Here is a 24198-nt window from a genome sequence, read left to right as displayed (position 1 = left end):
GTAACATAGCAAGAAATTCGCTGAACTTAATGAGTTTTTAGCCACTTTAACGACAGCTTTGCCTTTTTGGAGTCTGCAATTTTTTAGCAGTGTAAATAGCCAGTGATTCCCCATATCCCAGTAATTTCCCAGTAGTCCCCATTTTATCCCAAGGGGGATTATGCTCATGAATTCCTTGCTGCTTCTTACAATATACTTAAGTACTTATTAGTGAGTCATCTGGGAGCATCAACACTGCTTTTCTAGTCAAAGCACAGTCTTCAGATGCCATTTTAGAAAATTGGGGTTTGTTTTCACTTTTCACATTATGACATTTGTCACCACAATATGAAAATAAAAAATATACAGAAGTCATCTAGGGACAATAAAACATTAATATAACAAAATACATAGTGGAAAAGTTATCATCATCATCAATACTTGGTGCCTTTCAACAAAAACGGAGTGTTTTTGACTGCGACATGCTCACATTGTCAAAAGCAGATTTACCAACACTGTTTCGAGTGCTCTAAAACCATTATTGATCAGGATGAGACTGTGATCACAACATCCTGAGAAGAGACGCTCCAGATGAGTAAAAATGGCTCAGAGTAAATATGGCGAGCACTCTCGTGTCGTGAACAGCAGCTTGCCAACATCCTCAAAAACAAATGTATACATGCAATGCATTCTGCCAGTACTTTGTAGCAAATTAACTTTAAAGAGAGGTAAGGATCGACTGGGCGGTGAGCGACTGTATGAGAAATGATAAGCATAATGTTAAGAGGGAGAATTATCATAGTATGGGTTCTAGAGCAAACAGTTGCAGCCAGTACTCTAGTGAGAACAAGTGAATCTGGGCAGGTGATATAAGGCATAGATCAGGTAGCTGGGGTAAACAGTAACAGAAAGAGTGCCAAGGGAATGGAAATGCGGTTGAGGGCGCTAGAGGATTGGACAGGGCAATTGTTGCCACCACTGGTGGCACTTAATTCGTCGGCACAGCCACCAGGGGGCATGCAGTTGCCCCACCTATATCGTGCAATTTGTGGCTGACAGTTTAGTTTGGTCTGTTAAGGGGACCGACTACTCTCTAATAACTGGTTCGTGTAACTTGTAACAACTGGTGACGAAGATGGGATGGCGAGATTAGGAAATTGGGAAAAAGTTGGTTAACACTGGGCAGGGGCAGTTAGATATCTCTCTAGGTGGTGCGTTCGTGTTGCAGAAGACATAAATTGGCTGATTATTAAAACGATGACAACTGCCGGTTGACCACCTGGCACTTCACAGTGCAGTTCCCACTTGTGCTTTGCACGGTCTTGACACCAGGTGGTGAGGTCAGAGAGTTGGTTAAGGCTCATTTGAAATGTTCCAAACAGGGGCAAACAAAGCAAGAACAAGAGAAGCACTAAATGTCTGTCTTAGCATGAGTGTTCCATTAGCTGAACTGACTCATCACATTTAGCAATGCAACACAAATCATGTGACTGCATACAGGTAGTGTTATTGTTTTCAATGTGCTAGCCACTTGACCAAGAAGTAGCCAAAGCATACAACACAAGAATTACGGACAGCAAACGCAGTAGTCAACAGTCGGTAATTATTCAGGTGAAAGGATTTGAACATTTGCATTACGTGAGATACTTTTCCTCTTCACATTTTTCGTCAAAGCTGTCATTGCGAGTGGACATGCTTAGATGCAAAAATACAGGCACGTAAACATAAACGAGATAGGTGTAAACATGCACGTCTATCAGATGAACCGAACGCCGCTGCGTATGAAAAATTTGGTGCAACATGGGTAGGTAGGGGTGATGATAATGATTATGCACGGGGTGAATTTCATACATCATGGATATACATCTGTTTCAGTAATTGCTTGCCCGAGTCTGTAGAAACCTTGTAAAACATTCTGGCAGAATTTGTAAGGTCTAGGTAAAATGAGAGTGTCACGGGAAAAAGAACAAAAACTAAACTGCCATAGATGAACGCGGGTAAATCAAGTTTGTCGAGCGATAGCATGGTTTTTCTTGCTTTGGGAAAGGACACAGATGCTGCTCGGCACCGTCAGCAACTACCGCATCTACAATTGCACCACAAGACAACACACAGACACTGCTTAGCGCAGCAGCAGCAACGAGCGAATTGATCTTCATGCTGCGTCTCACTTCAACGTGAACTAAGCATCGGAAGCACAATGCGTACGAAGCTACCAGCATTCGACGCACTTTGTCCACATCGCAGATGACTTTCAAGATAGGAACACCCACGCTGCGTATGCAGTAGCCGCCGGTAGTGGCAGGCCAAGTCCCAGTTTGACCTTGGCTGAGCTTGAAGGTCAGGCTTATGGAACCAGGCATTTTCTAGGTTCGTACCTGAAGTAGCAGAGCTATCGCTCTAATGTTTGTACTGTACTGACTCCAGTGCGCTCAAGGCTTGCTGCAAGTTTCATACACTTTGACTGTGAAAGAAATTATAGGATTGGGAATTTTTAAGGATAGAGTGTGGGCTTATGTGTGAAATGACCATTCGTGCAAAAATTTGTTCTTGCTCATTTGAAAAGTTAATATTATGCCCACAGTTTCGAAGCTGTTTGAAACGTCCGATCGAAATCGGAGGTATTTCTTTCATTTCTTGATAAGCTCCGATCAAACTCGGAAGTCTTTCAAGACCAAAAAAAAAAAAGGAATCTTTATGCAAAAGCTTAGTGTAGACAAAGCAGTGATAAGTGCAAAATCGTCTTGCCGAGTTGCTAGAATAAAGATGAAGGTTAGCACTGTTTCAATACAAGACATGGAAGCATAGGGGCATACAGAACACATAAAGCACATATACCCTCATGTGTAGAGGCAACCCCCATCCATTTAGTCTTGACCTTGGTGTCTGCATCAGCTAGCAAAGGTATTGTCATTGTTTCTGCTTGAGAATGTTCTCCAGACATATAATTATGCCTTAAACAAGAACTAATGCTAACTAACTGCTTTGCCAACTGCCAATCTATCAAGCACCATCAATCCCAATCACAGCTTGAAAAATGCTGGGGAGTCTGATAGTTTTGTTCGAGCATGTACATAGGTGTTTCAAAGCAATGAATAAATAAAAGTCATACCGTCACATGCATAGTACAACAAGAACTTATAAAAATATATGCAGTTTGCAAGAACTTTGTAAAAAATAATCGCAATGCTAATGTATAATGGGATTCGCTAGTTATGTATTTTATTTACGAGCTGTTCACATGATAGTGATCTCACCAAACTGTTGAGATTGCTTTGCAAATGGACCATATGAGGAGGAAAAAGAAAAATTGAAACATTCCAGCCAAGATCTCTAAGGAACAGAGTTAAGAGGGTGCATGACCCGTTGCACGCAACTACGGTGACCAGTAAATGAAACCAGTGCAGTTATAAATCATGAATAATGATCAATACAGTGCAATGTGACAAAATATTCACACCTGTGCCCTTGCATAAAGGGCTGTGATTATAAGGCAAGTGCATGTGACAAATGTGAGAGTTGATAGTTAGATGGTGACAGTGGTACTGAATAGAAACACCTAATCGTTTAATAATAATAAAGTATTCATTCAAAGCTCTAAATTTCAGCAATTTATTGGTAATCAATTTATTACAAGAAACAAAAGTAAGAACCAAACTTCAACTTTTAAAGAGTTTAGCACCCAAACTCAAGTGCCGGTCGATCAGCATGCTGCCCTGTATTTCGAAGTACAGCGGAACCTTGTTGATATGATACGGTTTAGTATTTCTTGGCGTCGACGTTTGCAATCAACAACAAAGAAATTAGCCCATAGAGCTATGTTTCTTTTTTAGTGGTTGATACCTTCCCAAAAAGCATGATCTTTTGGCACCATCGTTCAGTACATTCCCAAAAACTGCTATTGGATGATATGCTTTCTGGCTGCTAGATCTCATGTAAACAAGAAAAGAAGCCACTTGCGTGCAGTCGAGAACAATAGCTGCCCACCGCAGCATATTCTCCACAGTACTTTTCTCTGACTTCGGTCTATGTATCTTCTTGGTTTGTAAATTTTTTCTCATGGGTTCACTGTATTTTCTCCTGTTTGGCCTGTTGTAACACAAAGTTATTGAAACTTGCCAACTTCAGTGTTTGGCCCCTTTAGAATACAATGTAGTATATCTATGAATAAAAATATTATCTAAGCCCAAAGTCGTCATAAAACATTGTTATGTCACTGCGAGCAGGTTTGAAAACCTTAAGCCATCGGCACCAACTCTCTTTGGTTTTGCATCTTTTCTGGCTTACCAGCCTCTTCTTACAGTAAGAATGACTTTTTGTGGTATTGTGGAAGTGTAACCTACTAATGCAGCTCTACTTAATATTTCTTTTTACTACCCCTTTAAACAAGAACCGGTTAGTTTTCTAAAGATAGAGTCAAGCTTGGTGACTGGTTATGGGACTGGTTATGCTACTGGTTATAGGGGACAAGTTGGTCAGACTTAGCATCTGAAACTAACACAGGCACTGTGAGAGGCACTATGCTGGAGGGCTTTGCATTGACTTTGACCGCCTTGGGTTCTGCGGTGTGTGTGGAAAGCCGATTGCACCAGTGCTTTTGTATTCCACTACCTTTGCAATGCTGCTGCTACAGCTGGAACTCGAAACCGCAGCTTCGTGCTCTGCGGCACAAGCCACCAGGGTGTCGCGCTGGCTGTTGTAATTCTGCTTCTGAGGTTGCAGAATCGGTCTCTGGTTGCCACTTCTGCATTAGAATGAGAGCATGATGCGAGAATGCCCGGTGCTGAGAACACCATAGTGTTCATGCACGAGGCTGAGAGTTTTTGTGAACATTGGAAGAAGGCTATAATGGTCAACGCTTGCGAAAATTGTGCATGATATTCAGCTGCATCTCAACGGAAACTTCATAGTATGCAACAAGCAAGGGAGAGTAAGGGGATTCAAGGGGCTTGATCGATTTTTTATTGTATAGTCACAACCATACAAATAAAATGGACAATGGACCCATTGTCTGTTTTCCTTGTGTATTTCAAACAATTAAGCACAATTTGAAATGCAATGAACAATGTGAAGCACAATGACACATTGTCTCATTCGGACAATGAATGAAGCCAGGGTCTTTTTCAGCTGGCTTCAGTGTCTTTTTCTTTGTGTGGTTGTGAATAGTATGCAACCAAATTCAATAGAAGCACAACATAATTTTTTGCTGTGATTTTTGTAAAGGAAGACCACTTCAGAGCATTCCCCTATAATGTCGCTCATAGACCCTGGGTTATTAAAGATGTTAAAAGTGTGCTAGAGAAGAATGAAAAGATAAGCTTGGCAAGATTCATAAATAATAGTTCTGGGATGCTGAAAACATTAGTCTTATTACCATATGTGGAGGATTGGTAAGCCACTAAAGGCAAATAAATTAAAGGTGGGTGGCATGGCGACATCATCTCAAGAGTTCTCTCAATAGCTGCCCCTGACGTCAATTATTTGGATAGCATCTGCTCAAGGCTAATTAACATTCTACTGATAAAGAAGTGATTATATTGCATTCTAAGGGAATTACAGTTAACATAGCGAGTTTTGAGAACTTTCTCTGCACGTAAACTGGCCAAGTATGGAAAATTCTTCGACATAACGCTGGCATACCAGTGTTATAGCTTTTGTGCAAATTGGAGAAGCCAAACTTTCTCCTCTATTTTTTCCACTGGTAATTAAGCCTTTCCCACGGAATATTTGAAAATAGTTTTCATATTATGCTTAGCAATACATTATACAGTGGCTGGTGACTGGCAAGTGATTCAATGTAGTGAATATATGCAAATTTTCTTCTTGGCACTGAATGCAGCTTTGCTGAAGCGGCACGTGTCTTCTACGACAAACTCCTGCCGTGCATCGTGATTCGGCTGCGGTGGTTCTGGCTTTTATCGCTGACCCTGGTGGCCGCTGGTGGGGCGGTGGCCATCTTTGTCCACCCGCGCCTGCGTCTGCCCGAGTCGCCCGAGTTTCAAGTTCTGAGTGCCAGCCACCTGTTCGAGCGCTATGACCTTGACCTGAAGGAGCGCTTCTGGTTCGAGAAGGCACGGAGCAGGGTAAATTATTATTCGCAGGTTTCTTGTGTTCTTGAGAGCAGTCCTAAAACATTTATTGCAGTAGCTGGTTAGGACAAGATTGAACTTTTTAGCCGTGGCAGATAGTTAGCACATAATTGCAGGTAGGCAAAGAACAGCAAAATGCAGTGAGAAATCCAAAACATGATGATTTTTTTCTCTCCATAAATCTTTACTTGCAAGACATCAATCTATATGGGAATCCCACGTGTGCAGGAATTTTCATACAGTGCAGAGGTAACTGTCATGTTAATACACTGCCCCCTCCCCCATACAACTCCAACGTCTCTGAAGACTAGTCATATGACCTAAAAGTTGTAATGCACCATCCCAGTATTCAGAGTTGTTGATGTATGCTGGAGATACCAGCCACAGTCTCAAGAAAGGGTATCTTGAACTGTTCACTCGAAGTTAGCAAAAAGAGGTATTGTTGTGAGCCATGCTAAAGCCACCCTCGGAAGGTTGTGTGAGCACCAAGTGGCACCGAGTATACAGCAGCTCAAATACAGAGGCTTAAAAAGAGCAGGCTTTGAGCTCATACAGCAGGTTGTCAGAGGATTCTGCTCACCAGATCACCTGCATGCAGGACCCGTTCCACCGACTGCCTATACGCATCATCTGGGGTGTGCTTCCTGTGGACACTGGCGATTACCTTGACCCTTCCAACAAAGGGGCAGTGGTGTTTGACCCTGAATTCGACGTTGCGGACCCAGCCTCGCAAGAGTGGTTGCTATCCTTCTGCAAGCGGCTGCGTGCGCAAAGCTTCCACCGTTCGGCACTCGGCGTCCTCTTCTCGGGCTGTTTTATCGAGACATTCAAGTCTTGGATGGAGAGGCGGTGTGTCGACAGTTTCAAGCAGGTGCGTGCAGCGACTTTTCTTTCCTCTAATGCAACCAACAACAACATTTATGGTGATATGGCATCACACAGTTGAACCCACTTAAAACAATATTCACTTGGCAAGAAAATCACGTTCTTACAACCAGGTTGCACAAAAAAAAAAGCAGACTGAACAACCATTTCAGTAAATAGATGGAAAGGAGTAAAGTCAAACCCACTTACAGCGTTACTGGTTTTAACAATATTCAGATGTAACAATGAGCAACTGCTGCATCAAATTTTGTTTATGTTTCTATGGTAAAATAAACTGCTTACTACAATGTTCCCATGCCGCATTATTGATCATAATGAGTAAGTATGGCTAACGGGTGTCTGTACCGAAAAGAAAAGGAATGCGAAATGAAGGCAAAGAAAACAAAAAGAATGAGAGTCGCTTGGCCACACCCTGTATGGCCTTTGTCGCCTCTCTCCTGTCTCCTTTCCACCCTTTCAGCATTGGCAAGGGGCCGAAAGAGAGACGGGGGAGGGGTGAATTAGGCCTGTGATAAAGGTGTGGCACACAACGAGGTGTGGGTGTGACATAGGCCGGTGGGACAAAGCAGCTTGCATTTTTTTTCCCCCCAAATGTGTGCGGAGCGAGATGTTTGGCACAAAGGTGCATGAGGCAAACCAACTCGAATTTTTTTCCCCCCATGGATGTCGCATTTTCTTTCTGAAAGCAGGCAGGCATCGAAGAAAAAGAAAATGGGCATGCCATAGCAATCTAACTCAGAGCAACATTTTCATATACACTGAAACACATGTCTTACCAAGACTCAGCCATGTGGTTTATTTACTGGAGATTGCTACCCGCTATTTTGTATTTTCCACAAGAGCACATATGTACTGAACTGTCTAGAAGCAGCTGGCATGAACATGCATTGAACTTGGTCTGCAGACGGATGGCCGACCACAGCAGAACCTCTATAAATTTTGATGGCAACCCAAGAATTCACAACAAGCTCCACCCACAAAACCGCACAGTGTCGGCACTTGGTGCCTCTGTGCTCCAAAACATTGTTCCCAAAGGATACCGATAACAAAGTCGCCTTTGCCATGCTGTCACAGAAATGAGTAAATGTAATTGTCTGGCTCATCTCCACTAATTCTCTTTGAATTCGGCAGTGGAGTATTTCCTGCTGCATTCTTACGTCAAAAACTATACCCTAGCAAAAATTCCAATATACATTTGTGTTAGTCTAATAAGTTCTTTGTATTTGACATAGAAGATGTTTATTAGTTTGATAGAAGTTTATAGTATTAGTCTAGTACAGTCGCTTATTAGTTTTCTGTCAGTCCAAGAGAAAGTTGAACTGGGTGCATATTAGCACTTTATAGGTAATGGGTATTATTGCCATGGTGCTTGCTGGTAGACGAATAGAAATATGTATTAGGCCCATGATCAATTAGGACTGTTAGAGTTAAAGCTTCCTGTCCAGGTAAGTTGTAGTAGCAGACTAAGTTCATGCGTATTTGTGTTGGAATTGGAACTAAATGTTGGTTGGTCCCAATGAGTGGTAAATGGTTGAGTTATGTGTGTGAAATGACAAAATGACAGAACCACAACAATGTTATTATCATCATCATCATCATCATCATTATTATTTAACAGTAAAATATAAATAGAGTTCTCAAATAATAGATCTTTGTAGTTTGCTATTCAACTGCTGACCTGTCACATTGGTCTTCAACTTAATCATTCACAGGCCGACCGCTTTCCCTGCTGCGAGTCTTCCCACTTCCCATACCCGAGGGACGTCTTCAGCCTCTGCCTGCGGAGAGCCATCGCAAGCTTGCACCAGTCTCCCGGCTACTATTTTGTCCCCGGCATGGCGGGACCGCGCTTCCTACGCAACGGCACAGTACGGGCAATCGTGCTCGAGTACGACAGCGTCTACTCTTACTCCCACTCGCACCACGACATGGACAACTTCTGGCACCGCGTTGAAAGCTGGATTGAGCAGGAAATGAAGTCTGCGCCACCGGGTCTTCGCAACGGGTGGTTCACCAGTGACCTCGAGTTCTACGACCTCCAGAGCAGCCTGGCAGAAGGCACGCTGGTCGCCATGGGCGTCGCGGTGGGTGTGTCGTTTGTGGCCCTGCTGGTGACCACGCTGAACCTTCTCGTGAGCCTGTACGCCATCGTCACGATTGCGTGTGTCATCTGCACGACGGTGGGAGCTCTGGTGCTCATGGGTTGGCGGCTCAATGTGCTGGAGAGTATCACGGTGTCGGTGGCTATTGGCCTGGCCGTTGACTACACGATACACTACGGTGTGGCCTACCGCCTGTCAGCTCAGGTAAGCATTTGTGCAGTGTTTTAACAGTACATCTATGCTTAACATGTATCGTTTTGTGCACAGGTGGGTTAGTGAAGAGCACAGTCTGATGCCACTAATGAAATGTGGTCAAAAACTTATTTTCACGCCTAAAAATTTGTGCTTACGACCTATGCAAGTAACCATATGTAACGACATTCTAATCTTATAAGCACCCCATAATGATTGTCAGCACAAAGCAAGGCTCTGAAAAAGCTCGAGAGATTTGGCCAAGCTGGTGTGGTGAGCACCATGTCACAGCGTTGAATGTCATTGCACGTTGAACCTTACGAGGGTCTCAGGATCTCACAGGAGCACTGACCATTGTAGATTTTAGCTTAGCGAGCCGTCACCCGTCGTCTAGCACGCCGCTGCACCCGTACTGAGGCTGCAAAGGGGCTACGGAGCGCTACGAACACAATAGAACACAGTACTGCCTAGCTGAGTTGGCGGAAACCATTTATTGTCCCTGGCAGGCACCCAACACTGCACAAATGGCTGGTCCCAGTCAATTGAAGTCATAGCGCTGGATTGACACCGACAAGAAAGATGACAGGACGTGCGCCATCAACTATGTCAATCCAGCGCTATGACTTAGTTGATGCAATGAATTAACTAGCCCCAAAATCTGCATGCCCGGTCCCAGGGTTCGCAGGAACCAAAGGGATCCTATGCCAAGGACGACAAGAGGAAAGCATGTACGTACCCAGTGTTGTTCCCAGAGAGAAGACCCACGCTTACATTGAGCGAAGCTGTCAGGGGCTCCCTCGCGATGCGAGGGCCCCTAATGCAACCCATTGTGAGTGGAGTGCTTACAACCATCGCGAGCAGAAAGCGTAGAGGCGCAGGGATGACAGAGCAGGTTAATGCCCACGCATAGACGCTAGGGCATACCTCAATCTCCACTACCCGCAGTGCAGAGCATCTTCTGTTATTCTTTGTTTTTACTTGTGATAGCAAATTATACCTTGCGTTTACACTGTTTGTGAAAGCCCTTGTCTGAAGCCTTTGTGTGTCGTGTGTGCTTTTGAGACATGCACTGAGTTGGCATTTTGTCTGAAACCTTTTGCATGTCATATGTCTAGTCACACAAAAACCAAAAAGAAAACAACATAGGTGGTAAAATGTAGAAAGGTACGCACGTAAATCTGGGAGGTTATGGCCATATTTGCCAAGTGCATGCTAGATGGCGCCACAGTAGAGCACGGCAGCATACGCAGGCATCGCTGAGACTCATATTATCTGCTTCTTGCTAGCACAAATTTGTCATTGTGCACTTGAAGTGCTGATTGATGAGCAAGAGCATAAGTTAGGCCCTGTGTGCGAGAGAGGCCTAAACTTGCTTTTGCAAGTCCTTTCAGTCGCAGTTTTATGTGAGGAGTTAGTTTTTCTGTTTCATCACAGATATTAACAAACAGTGAGGGACGTTATGTGGAATGTTGCTGTCAGTAGTACATAGTGAATTACTATGCTTGTAGTTGTGGAGTAACCATTAGATGGTTAAATGCTGGTTAGGTGTGCCTTGTAATGTTGGTCACGACTATGTGCAAACGTTTATTGCCTTACACTGTTTGACATCGTGAACTCTGTCCCTAGTACGCTTTGTTTGAGGCAGACGGGAAGGGACCGTAGAAATATGCTTGTCTCGTCAGAAGTTTGGCTTAAGAGAAGGGCACTGTAGGTAGAAAGTCCCTCAGCTGTTAAGTGTGTCAAAACAGTTGAACTCACCAAAGTTTGTCTTGAAGAACGTATATATTCCCCTGAAGTATTGCCAATCTGCCAGTCTTATTTGCCTTCACTCTCCCCACTTGGCTGCAGCAGGATCGCGAGACCTCGGTGATTCAGTCGCTGTCCCGCGTCGGCAGCCCCGTCACCATGGCAGCCCTGACGAGCTTCCTGGCCGGCGCACTCATGTTCCCCTCATTCGTGCTCGCCTACCTGCAAGTGGGCACATTCCTCATGCTCATCACAGTCGTCTCGTGGGTGTACGCCACGTTCTTCTTCCACTCGCTGCTTAGCGTCGCCGGACCACAGCGCGGTCAGCTGCAGCTCGACTACCCGAGCCTACACTGCTGCGAGAGTGCGTCACCAGCACCAGTTGACAAGACCGTGTACGCCCTCTCCGAGTCCACCCTGTCCACTTCGAGCGCCAGCTGCCCCGCCGCCATCATACACAGCGAGAGCCACGAGCTCGAGCCGCTGACCCTTGCTGCTGCGCTCAACGGCGGCAGCGCGGTGAACCGCTTCGGCAACGGCAACAAAAAGAAGCAGAAGAAGGCAAGGCAGCGCTCGGGGAGCCTGTCCGCGGCAGCCGCAAGAACTCACGGCGCCCGCCGGAAAGTGAGCCTTCCGGTCGTGAGTGTGACATATCACGGCGACCCGAGTCCACGCCACGTGTCGGGGGCCACCAGTTCATCGACCATCGTGTGCGGGGCCGACGAGGACATTCACGATGACCCCATTGTGTGAGCCAGTGCTGATGACACACTATGCTTGCTGAGCAAACCACAGGGATTGTTCCTGCATTTCTAAAGGGATCCTCCCAGTCGTTGAGGCGGGCATCGGCAAGATTAAGTGCCAAAACAAAGACCGCGAAGAGAGATTTGTTGAAAGGCTCGTGCTACCTTAATGCCAGGGGCTTGTTTTTCAGTACACTGTTTACTCAAGTGTGACAGCCAGCTATAGTTTGAGAGCTGCAGTGTTACGTCATGTATTGGACGATCGCAAATGTGACATTGTTTGCTTACGTGGTACAACGTGGAAGAGGCCGAGATCTTTGACACCATTGTGTGAATGAACCAAACGGTGGCTATCTTGTGCAAGGTGGAAAAGGCAGGAACCCCAAGAGTTGATTTTCTTGATGGCTAATTCTAGCTTCAGAGTGAAGTGACACAGCCAAGAAGGGTCATGCTCGCCACAAGGAGGCAGTGAAAACCGTGTTGAACGCCGTAAGCGCAAGGGTCAGCAGTTAAAGCTAATAGCATGGCACATGGCAAACACAAGGGCAAAGCAGACTGCAACAACACAAGCGCTGTGTTGTGTCACTCAGCTTGGTGCTCATGATGATGATAATGATGATGATGATGAATTTGGTGTTTTGTGGCACAAGAGCGAAGTATGGTCAAAGAGCACCAGGCCACATTTGGTGAGTTTAAAATGTAGTAATGAATTACTGCAATTGGCTGTGACATGGCTGTAGAGGGGCCTAAAAAACAGTCACTGTAAGGTCCGTGAAATGTGTATGTAATAATATTATGGAAATGACCAATGAGGTGTGCTATAAACAAACGCAAAAGTCGCAATATTGCGAAGGGATATGAGAACACTCGTATTTGCTTGTATCACCGTGCTGTTGGCTTTAGCCTGCACTAACTTGCCAAGTTTTCTCTTCTTAGGTCAGTGGCCAAAAGAGCTCTTTGTTGCAGGACGTTGGGTGTGCATTTGGGTTTGCGCATATGTACTTGCCCACTTATTACAAACAAGAACACCTTAGAGGGCAGCGGACAGTGGAAACTCCTCAGGACCGAGCCCCAGGTCTCCGTTTTACTTTCGTCTTTGGGTTAACCAGCTGCAACAGAGGTGCTCAAAGTGTGACCACTTGACATGTACATATTGACGGTTGACCACTTGACATGTACATATTGCTCTTTGTTACAAGGTCAGCATGCAGCAGATTGCAAAGAAACTTAGTAGTGACTGCCTTACTAATGATCAAATATTGTGGCTATGCTTTTAATTACAATTTAATGTGATCATGTAAATATGGAGTGAGCTAATGATTATCCATAATGTTATATGTGAAGTAGTGGCAACTGTCTGTGGTCTTCATTTTGAGTGAATGAGAGCGTTGCGGTCACATATTGCAAATGAGGAAAATGTGCTTTTACTTTCAGCCAGTCACAATGCAAATGAACAAAAGGAAAAGAACATGAGCAGCAAGCATATTCTGCACTTTTTTTTTTACTAAACTAGTGTGTTCGACACCAAAGCCATTCATTATAGCTGAAAGTTAGCTTATTGTTGTCAGTAGCATTTCGCTGACATGAAGCTTCACTTGCACATCATGCACACATCGCTGAATGAGACATGAATGTTAATGACACATAACATTGCATGCACAAGGTTGTGTCAGGCACCTGCAAGCTAGGGATGTCAGATACAGTTTGTGATTATCAAGCTGTCGAAAGAATCTTGCTTTGTTGAGTAGCATTTGTTTGCAATGCCTTTGTGAACATCACAAGTAAGATCAACACTTTGTGATCAAAGTACTGGCACATATGCTTTTGTAACTGGACCTAACTACCATATAGTCAAAAGATGACCTTGCCTTGAAGCCCAACTGTGTGGCTACTTGGGAACTGCACGCTACACGCTTATCTATGCTGGTAGACTTTTGAAAAAAATTTCATGAAATAATGGTTCAGATTGTTTCTAGACACGTTATACTGATGGACCCAACGAAGCCTACATAGGAGCAATTTCTTGCAAGCTTTACAGCTTTGTAAAGCATAAACACATTTAAGCTCATCTAAAATAGTTTCCTCGACACGTTGTTTGACTATATAGTACTGGTAATTTCAACAATTTGAACTGAAACATTGCTTATCAGTGCTAAAGTAAAGTGACCTATTTTAGGACCTACTGCAACATTTACAAATATGTAATGCTGCCAGTATATGAGACAACCGTTAGAAGAATTTTTATGAATGTTAAATGCCACTTGAAGACTAAGAGGTTATTGAAGGAACTTGAACGTTATGGTAACTATTGAAAAGCATGCAGTTTTCGGTGCAATTTGTTTTGTGCCATTCACCAGCATTCATGCCTTATAATTCCAGTGACAGAACTTATGCTCATTTGGCCTTTCACATGATGTGTGCATGATGTGTGGATGCATGGAAATAGGTATTATGTATTGTGTTGCCATGGTTACTGAAGATTCTGTTCACTTAAGTTGTAATTTCGCAATGCGGTGTCGTGACTCTTTTGTGCCATTATTCGTCACACCTGCCGCCACGTGGCTCAGTGTAATGCGTGCAGTGGAGCTTTGTGTTTTGGCGCTGCTGCCATGAATGCCAGATATCTGAGACTTCATGGCAAGACATGTCACATGTGTGCTTCCGATGTCCACCAGTCTGCCGAGTTGTCACATCACACGTTCGCGTCACCTGCTTGCGTGACAGGTGGCTGACAGACTGAGTTAACCAGCATGCGTCTTCTCTTCTGTGTGTCTCTCCAAAGTGAGCAGCAGCACCTGAAAGTCACAACTTGTGTGGCAAAACTTGTGCATACCTCCTCAAAGGTCGTCACATATGTGTCTGTCACACCTTGTATAATGCACCAAGTCTAGCACCACCGAGCAGTAGTTTGTTTCTGTACATACAATTCAGCAGAGATCTAGAGTAGGCTAGTTTGGTACATAAACACTGTAGAAGAGATTTGTATGGTACAGGTGTCATTGGTAGCGTGTAGAAGCAAGAAAGAAAAACAAAACGTCATGAGTGTCTGCAGCAGCTGAAGATTCCTGTCATGTTTTTCTCATCTCTCCACGTTCTTAATATCATCTGTTAGGCAGTTTTGAGGTTTCACTTATTTTTTACAGTAAAATATGTAAGATATGCATTTGTGTCGGACAAAGCCTTACAACACCTTTGTGTCATCTGATATCTGGCTTTTGTTGACTTAAACCATATGCTCTGGAAAAGAACATATGGGTAATGTTTTGTGCAGATATGTGAACCAGTTACCTCTAATACCGGCTCCTGGTTTGTTATGAGGTTCCATTTATTGAGATCTACAAGGCTGTCTTTTTGATATGGCTATACGTCAGCCATCATTTCCGCTGCTGACAGAACATGTAACTTACTGTTGAAATTAAAGCAGACGGTTTTGCTAGAGTGATAACTTCACATAGTCCTGAACAAAATTATCAAAATTGAGTCTCAGATTCTTTGGGAGAGGCATACAGTTCACGGCTAGGTTTGAACAAGCCATAAGCTTGTAGTGCCTCTCCAAGCTGGCTAAAATATGTATTGTGTTTCAAGAACTTGATATGGAGGACATGCATTGTTTTTCACTGTATAGAGAAGCTCAAGATTGTGCTTTGTGAGAGCGCTCATTCTGTGAAGTGAAGTCAGTGGACTGCATGAATGCTAGGCAGTAAAGCTTGGCCGATGTTTCATGTGTCATAATGTTCCCAAGTAATGGGAAACACTGTTATTCATGATGTTCATGTAAATTTCACTGAGTTCAGTTTCTAGCACTTGTAGAACATCAACGGTGCCAACCTTGTCAAAAATCCTTTTGTAAATGACTTGTCGGATGTACACAAATGTAGGCCTTCACTAGCTTGACGAGTATATTACATTACATTCATTGTAATTAACCTCGTCAAAATGTTAGCTAGTTGTCAGTTGAAAGATTAAAAGAAACTATTAAGGCGTGCCAAATGGCGACATGCAGAGTTGGTTTCCAGAGTTGTAGATATTTCTATGTACATACATTTCAGGGCATGCAAAGGTCAACCATGTGCATGTTCATATTAACAGTCATCATCACCTGTACAAGGTGCACATTAAACGTCAGTTCATCTAGAAGATATTCACTGATGCCTGACTCTCAGTAAGTTGAAGCGCAACTCCTGCAATTTTTTTTACCATGTTGAAGAAGCTGTTGGTTTACGTTTCTTTGTGCCCTTTGTCATGTGCAAGATAATCCAGTCTGCACAATACAGAAACCAGTTTAAGTGATACCTGCGTCACTCGGGAACAAGTAATGAGATAAACGTGCACATTGTTCTAAAATTTTGTCTGGTTCCACATGTACATAGCGACACTAAAACTTAGTGCCACTTGAGCATGCCGTGTTCTGACAAATCGTTCAGCCGTTGAATGCATAATATTGTCCCCAAGTTACCACGCTGCACGCGTGATAAACACGTTTCTGAAGTAATCTTAAATAATGCTGCATAAAGTACGCCTGTTTTTTTTTTAGCCACATTTAATGAGCTTCTGCCTTCTAAGTAACATTTTCAATGATGCTACGATTGGCAAAGAAACTGCATTCACTGAAACTATCATCATCACAATATTTAAATGTCATTAAAAATGTGCACGTAGAAGCGACAATGATCTAGTACTGGCATGAAGAAATCAAGGAAATTAAAGATTTAATTTTGATTCTTTCTGGCAGCATTTGTTTTACCGTCACTAGACCATGGAAGCATGATAGAGATTTAGTTCACACCTTACATATACATAAAACAAAACAACTGCCGGAGTTGCTCTTTTATACCACGGGATAGTTTGTGTAAAGAGCATCTTTTGTGTGTGTGAAATAACATGGTGCAATTCAACATGTACTGCCTCTGGTGATAGAGTTAGTTCCACTTGGAATGTAATTTCATTATCGCTGTGGACTGCATGTACATTATATGGTGCTGTGCACCACGGTTGCTTGTAGCACCATGAGGAATGGTGCCAATATTTGCAGTTGTGTACGCTACTCATTTCCTGCTGACAGCTGTCACACAAGAGATAAATTGCAAGCCACATTGTTTTGTCATGTGCACGCATACTACATTGTGCTGTCAAAAGTTTGGTCTGTCATTGACGTGATTGTGAGCTAACCTGCTTTGCTGTACTGCAACTTTTATTAGACACAAATGGCAGCAGTAACATGCGCCATGTTTGTAGCGCAAGAGTTTGATTTCAGTAGGAACAGAAGTATGTTTTGGTGGTGTTCTGTGTTGAACTGCGCTTATAAGCACGTGAATTATTTGTAGGACATGGCTTAGATGCCGTAGATTCTTTTTTTATATAAATGTGAGTGAAAGTGATTATTATGCCAAGTTTCGTGAAAATTTCATGTGCATTACGTCATGCTGCTCTCATTGTGGGCGTGCTAATACCATGCCTAAGGTGCACTGATGCGCCACTTTGTTTTTACACTTGCCGGCAATCGCAGAGCAAGAAACCTTTTGGAGGGGAAACTCAAAATTTTCACCAAAGCTGGATAATGGCAGAAGCTATCTGGGCAGCCCGAAGCCTGTTGAATGCCTGTGCTGTACGGTGGCTGAAATTATAGCGGTTGCCATGGCTACAGAGCACTAGTGCTGCCACACTCCATGCTGCATCGCTAGGTGGCGCCACTTGATGCCCTTACAGTTGCTGCGCACGCTCCGTATGGGGAGGCCAACTTACACGACCTTGCGTGCTAAGCAGCGCTGCAAGCTTTCGGAGTCAGTGGACATCATCAATTTAGGCTGCTAATTGATGAGGACATGATTGGGCTGATAATGATGACTGTCCCCTTCCACCTTTTTCTGCTTGTGACGCCATCTGGTTGCTCGCCTGCTCTGGCACACACGAAGGGACTGCATCTTCTGCCCAAACGTTTCTTGCTGTGCATTTCTTTTCTCACTGCAAGCGTTATGTGCACCACATGCACACACACATGTAGAACCTGAGTCAAACTCTCTGCACTCAGTATATGCTCACTGTGGTATGTGATCAATGCTCACCACCGTTCATGCACATAATGTGCGCTTTAAGTTGTACAGCCATGTTTCCTCTCAAAGAGACTCCCGTAAGACACGTAGCCGTAGAACAGAGGGCTTAGTGAGAGTTAGATTGTATCTACACAAGACGTTATGGTGGTGATACTGCGAGAGTACTTTTTCTCACGCCAATGTTAAGAGTGTTGTGACTGTTACGTTTTTTTGTTCTTGTTGTTTGTTCGTTCGTTTGTTACCAAAAACAAAGTGCTGTTGCCATTAACCATTGCTGCACTGTACACTGGTGTCGCTTCCTTTGACGTGTCATGCACTCCAAGATGGTCACCGAGATGAAGACATGCTACATAGTATAACGCTTGTTTTCAGTGATGTGCACAATTATTTGTTGTCTCTGAGTGGCTCTATGACCTGTTTATGTATTGTGTGTGCTAGCTGTAGGAAAGTGAGGTACCGAATGTGACCATTCCATCTTGCTTAACCTGGCAAATTTGCATTCAAAGGTGGTTTAAACTTTAATCTCGACTTATTAAGTAGCTTAAACTTTGAGGAGTATGATCTACTTCGTCTCTCAATTACGTTTCTGAAGCTTTGTGGCGAGGGTAACGTGTTTATTGTTACCGACTGTTGTCACGTCTCTCTCGTAAAATTACGATTGGTCGTACCTTTTCATGGAACGCAGTTGACAATTCCTTACCTGTCAATAAGTGTGACATTTTGAGTGAAGCACTTATGGAGGACAAGCTGAACTCACTAGAAACACCTTTCACTGGGTAGCTTTAGACTTTACAGTTGTTGCAGAGATGTCTGAAATATTGTGTGACACAAGAAAATGGGTTTAACTTGAGACATAGAATCTATTGGCACATGCTTCTCAGCAATGTTGTGGAGGTGGTCGGAGCATTATGTCTGTAAAAGATTGGGAAATTTAGACAATATTCCAGTGGCAGTATGTTCCCTGTTTGCCTAAGCTGGTCAGATCTTCATGCCAAACAATGAGCAGATGTGATGGCCATGACTCCAAAGTTATCAATTGCTATGAACGAGATGTCAAGCATAAATGACTGCAATGACGGTCACGTGCAAAATGTTTTAGAGCTCAGTTCTTACGCATCCGTTCCTGCGTATTGCATTGGCACCATCCTTCGGCCCAACAGAGCGAATAAGCACAGTGAAGGATCAAAGAGCGAACGAAGAGTGCAGCAGGGGATGAAAGACAGTGATGGCAAATCGAGTGTGAGGAGGAAAGTAGAGGAGGAGGGTATCGCAAACGTGTGAGAAGAAAAGTGCAACGCCGTGCAAGACGGCCTCTGCCGTGATGACCCTTACGACGCGGCATCAGAGTAGCGCTGTAGTCTGTTTACCGATGGCATGCGGCCAGCGCATCTGCTGATACCATATGTGGAAACAAAGCGTTGCATGAGCGGAGGTCTGTCTGCGGCGGCTGCTGGGAATCACACCGACGTGTCACCAAAGTGCTGCCTCTCGCGATCTCCCAATTAGCGAGGCAGTTGCACCACACTTCGCTCCGTTTGCAACGTGCCGCACGAGACAGATTGTCCGCGCCAGCCAATATATCGCGAAATGAAAACACGTATGAAGCTGTGCTCAAATTTCGCATTAGGTAGTATCGTAATCTTCGGTGGAATTTTTTGGCCGAATTACTGTCCTGTTTCAAATGGGAAATGCTCAAGACTTCTTTGCTGTAGGGAACACAATACCATGGGAATTTCACGTTCTCAAGTTCTGCAGGAGACAAGGCTGGGGGTGCCCCTCCTGTCCGGTGTTTGATTGGCACAACCAGTATTTTGGAAACCTTGCCGGTTGTTGCTTCAACCTTTTGGCCAACATGTATTTGCCGTTATTTCAGTGCCCACGAGCTGACAATTAGAGTACATTCACCATGCAGAGTAAAGGAAAAAAAGAAAGTCACCTGTACATGTTTGACCTCTAAAATGTCAGTTTGTCACAAAAGTTCAACGGTTACTTTTTATTTTGCAGTGTCCAGTTGCAATGCGTGTTACTCATACAGCCTCTTATTAGCTCTGCTTTCTTTCTCTAGTACTACGAACAAGTAACATCAGCCTATCGAAGTTTACTGCAAAACAAAGCCTCTCTCAGAGACCTACAGAAATGCCCCTGTCTTGTGCCTAGCTGCCAAACCCATCCTGTGCCTGCAAGTTTTCTAACCTCACCACTGGATAATCTCACCACCCCTCTTCCTTGGACACTGGTAGGCCTGATAGTTCCACAAATAGCCCCACTGTTGTGAGTTCTGCAGTTAAACGTAGGAATTATTATAAATGCATTGTGTTTCAAGGTTGTGCAAAGCTTATATCTCAACTTAGCTGTTACTTAGTAGCTCCTGACAGTTAATTACCCTGTGCTAGCTCTGACATTTCTGTACTCTCCCCTTTGCCAGTTTTTTGACAGGACAATGATGCCAACCGCAGGCAATGCATAATTTTGTCTGTGGCATTTGGCATTGTAATGATGGTTGCATACATCATTTTGAACCTTGCCTATTGTCTGGCAAAAGCATGTTAAGTTCTGGCTGATGCACAAGTGAAATTAGAAAAAGAAAACAAATAGAAAGCCCAGGATTTGTTTAAACATTTATCTTGACCAAGACTTGTATTTTTGAAAATTCTACGTTGATTTTTGTAACTTCAATTGGGGAATGGAGGGGCAATTCAGAAAAATAAGAATCGACAGAAGGGAATCGGACAGGAAGTACCAGAGAACTACCATTGATTTGCTCATTGTTTGTCTGATAGTAGAGAGCTTTAGTGAGGTGTACTAGGCATCGGTGAATTTATGAAATACTGGAAGACCTATCCAGGAATGGCAGCACTGGCAGTGGCGCCATCCTGTAGCACTCAAATCAACTACAAACTGCGCAAACTATTTTTGAGGTGCATCACTCTCCCATTCAAAAGAGATGACATGCAAAATTTTGTTCTTGGCAGTTAGTTCACTGTTGGCACGTTTTCACTAGTGGACGTGTGGAATAGATTTGATCAATGCAGTGAAGTTTCTGCGTACTTCCATTAAAGGCACACTAATAAGGAATGTTAAGTGATGTAGTGCCAGATTCGAAAAGGACAAACATGACATTTACTTCTTCCACTAGTGATGGACCCTCATCCACCAGGTGAACGAAAATTTCAAAAAAATTACTTTACTAATCCAAAGTGACAAAGTGTCACTCTTGAGTGCGTCCCTTTAAGTGCAGCGTCACAAGATGACGGTACCAACACTGCTGCTCATGTCCGTGCTTACCATTGTTCTGGTATATGTATATACCAGAAGGTCTCCGCTGTGCCAAGACTATGAAATGGCTTGCATGTACATCTTAGTACTATCGAGCTCGGTACGAGCTACAATGCACAAGTGCTTTGCCGCATGCTTTCGCCTTGTTGCTCATGCTGATCGTGATAGATGGCAGGTTTGTGTCAAAATTCATCATTTGTGCTCCTCACATACAAGCTCTCTCCATCATTGGCTGTTCCACCCAGCTCCCTGGTATGGGGGCATGTTCTGATGATATGGACAGGCTGTCCATTCCACATGTGGCTCTTGAGATGCGAGTGAAGCAATTTATTTTGGTGCTACCTGGGGAAAGAAAAAAAAAAAGGAAACTGCTACTTGTCACCAAAGATTATTTTTGCCAACTCTCAGAGGGGCAAGTGGAGAGAAAAAAAATTTGCCTTGGAAAAAAAAAAGAACTGCAGATATATATTGTACATACCACTGCCTGCTCAGAGAGTTTGTGTCTTTTGAAGAAAACAAATAAAGACAAACGTTGTACATACCAGCAAAGTCTATGCAGTCCTTTATTGCGTAACAGTTTGATCACAGCCAGTGTAAGGCGAAATTCAATGCTCATAAAGGCAGGAGCAACGCCGGTCACCAGGGTTGTTCATTTTGCTGTTGACGATATTGAAATGAGATGCACTAAAACCTTGATTTAAACAACACGCGCTTGTATTTCCACTCGTCAAGACTTTTCTTATACCAGAAAAATGCATGGTTTCTCTCGATTTGGTTAGGTAACATCAGATTAACGCAGTATTCATGCACTGAATAGGCATTTTGACAGCCTCCACACGAGGTAACTTTGCCAAAGCAACAAATAAAGCCTGTGCTGGGTGCATTACATTTGTGGTTGGATGTCGCTACGAAATGAAAGCATGAACTTAGGCTGGCTCCAACTGCTGAACTTTGCTGCGTTAGGTAAACTCTCATGGCTGGCATAGAAGTGACAGGAGTTATAGGGCAGCCTAGATAATGAACAAATTGTTCACTTTTACATGTGCAGCACAGTTTGGTTTGTTTCTGAATTAGCAAAAAAAAAAAGAGAGAGAGAGAGAGAGATCGACATCACTCATACTTCTACCTCGGGTGCCATGTGTGATTTACAATGACATGATCTACGGCTAACCACCTGCTGTCAAGTGCTGCTGTCTAGCTGCCACCATCTGCGAGTCCACAACGCAACATATAGCCAACCTAAACGAAACAGCACAACAAGTGCTTTTTTGTTTGTTGCTCTAACACGGTATTGGTATTAACATACTATAATGCTGTAGCTATCACTTGCTACACACTGACCTTACGCATTATTTATTTATTTGTTTATTTATTTACGATATCTTACAGGCCTAATGGGGCATTGTGTAAGGGGCGTTACAAAATCAAGGCAAAAAAAGAAAAAAAAGAGTAAGCAGCCTTCTGCAATCTATACAAAAGATATGCCTCAATGCAGGGCTCATCAACTGTACTACCAAGACCAAAACATGAAAAAGGAAAAACTGAAGTAATGAAAGGCCACAAAGGTACACTTAAGGAAATAACATGTGTAAAACTTAACGTAAGGCACAAATACTAGAAAGTAACATACACGAAAAATGAACAGATCAGGGAGTACAATTCTTGAAGGGATATTTCGGGAAAAAGACGCAAAGAAGCAATAATACATACAGGGCATACATGTGAACACCCATGAAATGATATACGATGGAACACACATATACACATGTGAACTGCATTTATTGCTTTGTTAACCTCCTCCATATACAGATCATACAGAGGAGAACTGGAAAAGCTAAAATTGGGTGACTCTTGATTATACCATGCTGTGGTCAAATGTGCTCTTTTGTAGCACGAAGGCAATACAGAAAAGAACCAGGACAGGATGCACATAACACGTACAGGGCAACTGTATCTTTTATTTCATATGATTTGGTGAAACTTTTACGTGTGGGTCTTAAACATATTAACAACGTAAACTAGCATAACCACACATGCACATTTATTTTGCAGCCAACAAACCTGTCAATGGTGTGATTAACTAAGTAGTCTGTGTTTGGTGCATCGAGAGAATTTCCTTGCCAGATATAGAACAATATAAGCGGCATAGGTGTTCTCCAGCACATGGCATACGCCTTATCTATAGTTCCTTTTAATCCTACCTTAAACGTGATAAAATAGTGGCATTTGCAAATTGCAGAGTAGACAGAGATAGTGGTAAATGTGATGCAAGATTCGCAGGTTTGTTTATTTTCTAGCAATGGTTCTGATGTTCCCTTGGTCTTGTTGACATACCTTTATTACAGTACATTGGAATATGATACAATGCAAATAACCATCTCTTAGGTGTATGCCATGCCAACAGCATGTGCATATGAATGTGTGAGTGCACATTCTTATAGTTTCAACCTGCTTTAGGAAATTCGCTGGATGCAGGAAATACAACAAACTGACAGCTCATGACTCTGCTCACTCGTTTGCTATTTGATAGGGAAATGCGCATGCGTGTAGTTACATGGCAGCACCTCATTCTTTTTTTCCCCATTTTGTTAACACGAGTTCACATAAATGTTTCACCAAATGTTCCCAATTAAAGCGTCGTTAGTTGCACTCTGTCACGTACGTGTCCTGTCCTGAAGTGCGGGTTCAGCCGAAACAATGTACATCTTTAGCAGAGCATTCACATTCCACTCTGCTCGCATTTCACATGCGCAGGCGGCTGCAGAGAACTGCATTGATTTCGCTTTCCTAACAAGCACATCTCTTGGAAATGCGAGCAGACGTACTCTCAGCTTTACTGCAAGGTGACATAGAGGCCAAATCGATATGCACCTTGACACTCCTCTCAATCAGCTCGGTAGAAGAGCGTGGGCGTCGTTCTACCAGGTTCTACGTTTCGCTGCTGGTATGAGCACGATGCGTGAGGATACGCCTGCCCAGAGCGTGTCAGCTGCCCTCCCGACTGTCACTTGCTTCCTACGTCAAAGCTCTTGCTGCTCCTACAAACCCCCCCCCCCTAAAAAAATTTTAATTATGGGGTTTTTTGTCCCAAAACCACTTTCTGATTGTGAGGCACGCCGTAGTGGAAGACTCCGGA

At 43.5% G+C, this 24198-nt stretch overlaps 1 protein-coding gene across 3 annotated transcripts in view; it reads left to right on the top strand.

Annotated features, from left to right (window-relative positions):
* LOC135899658 (protein dispatched homolog 1-like) overlaps positions 1-18055 on the top strand; it is a 35286-nt gene extending 17231 nt beyond the window's left edge. For 2 of the 3 annotated variants that reach the window (XM_065428970.1, XM_065428978.2), the window contains exons 8-11: positions 5819-6062; positions 6667-6939; positions 8666-9259; positions 11096-18055. In XM_065428970.1, the coding sequence (XP_065285042.1) occupies positions 5819-6062; positions 6667-6939; positions 8666-9259; positions 11096-11746 (1762 nt within the window). In that variant the 3' untranslated portion in view covers positions 11747-18055. The remainder of the gene's footprint in view (positions 1-5818; positions 6063-6666; positions 6940-8665; positions 9260-11095) is intronic. The other variant, XM_065428983.1, reaches the window with a different exon arrangement.
* Positions 18056-24198: the final 6143 nt, after the last annotated feature.

This window comes from Dermacentor albipictus, chromosome 10 (genome assembly GCF_038994185.2).
Source record: "Dermacentor albipictus isolate Rhodes 1998 colony chromosome 10, USDA_Dalb.pri_finalv2, whole genome shotgun sequence".
NCBI lineage: Eukaryota > Metazoa > Arthropoda > Arachnida > Ixodida > Ixodidae > Dermacentor > Dermacentor albipictus.
This window is presented reverse-complemented; position numbering and strand designations above follow the sequence as displayed.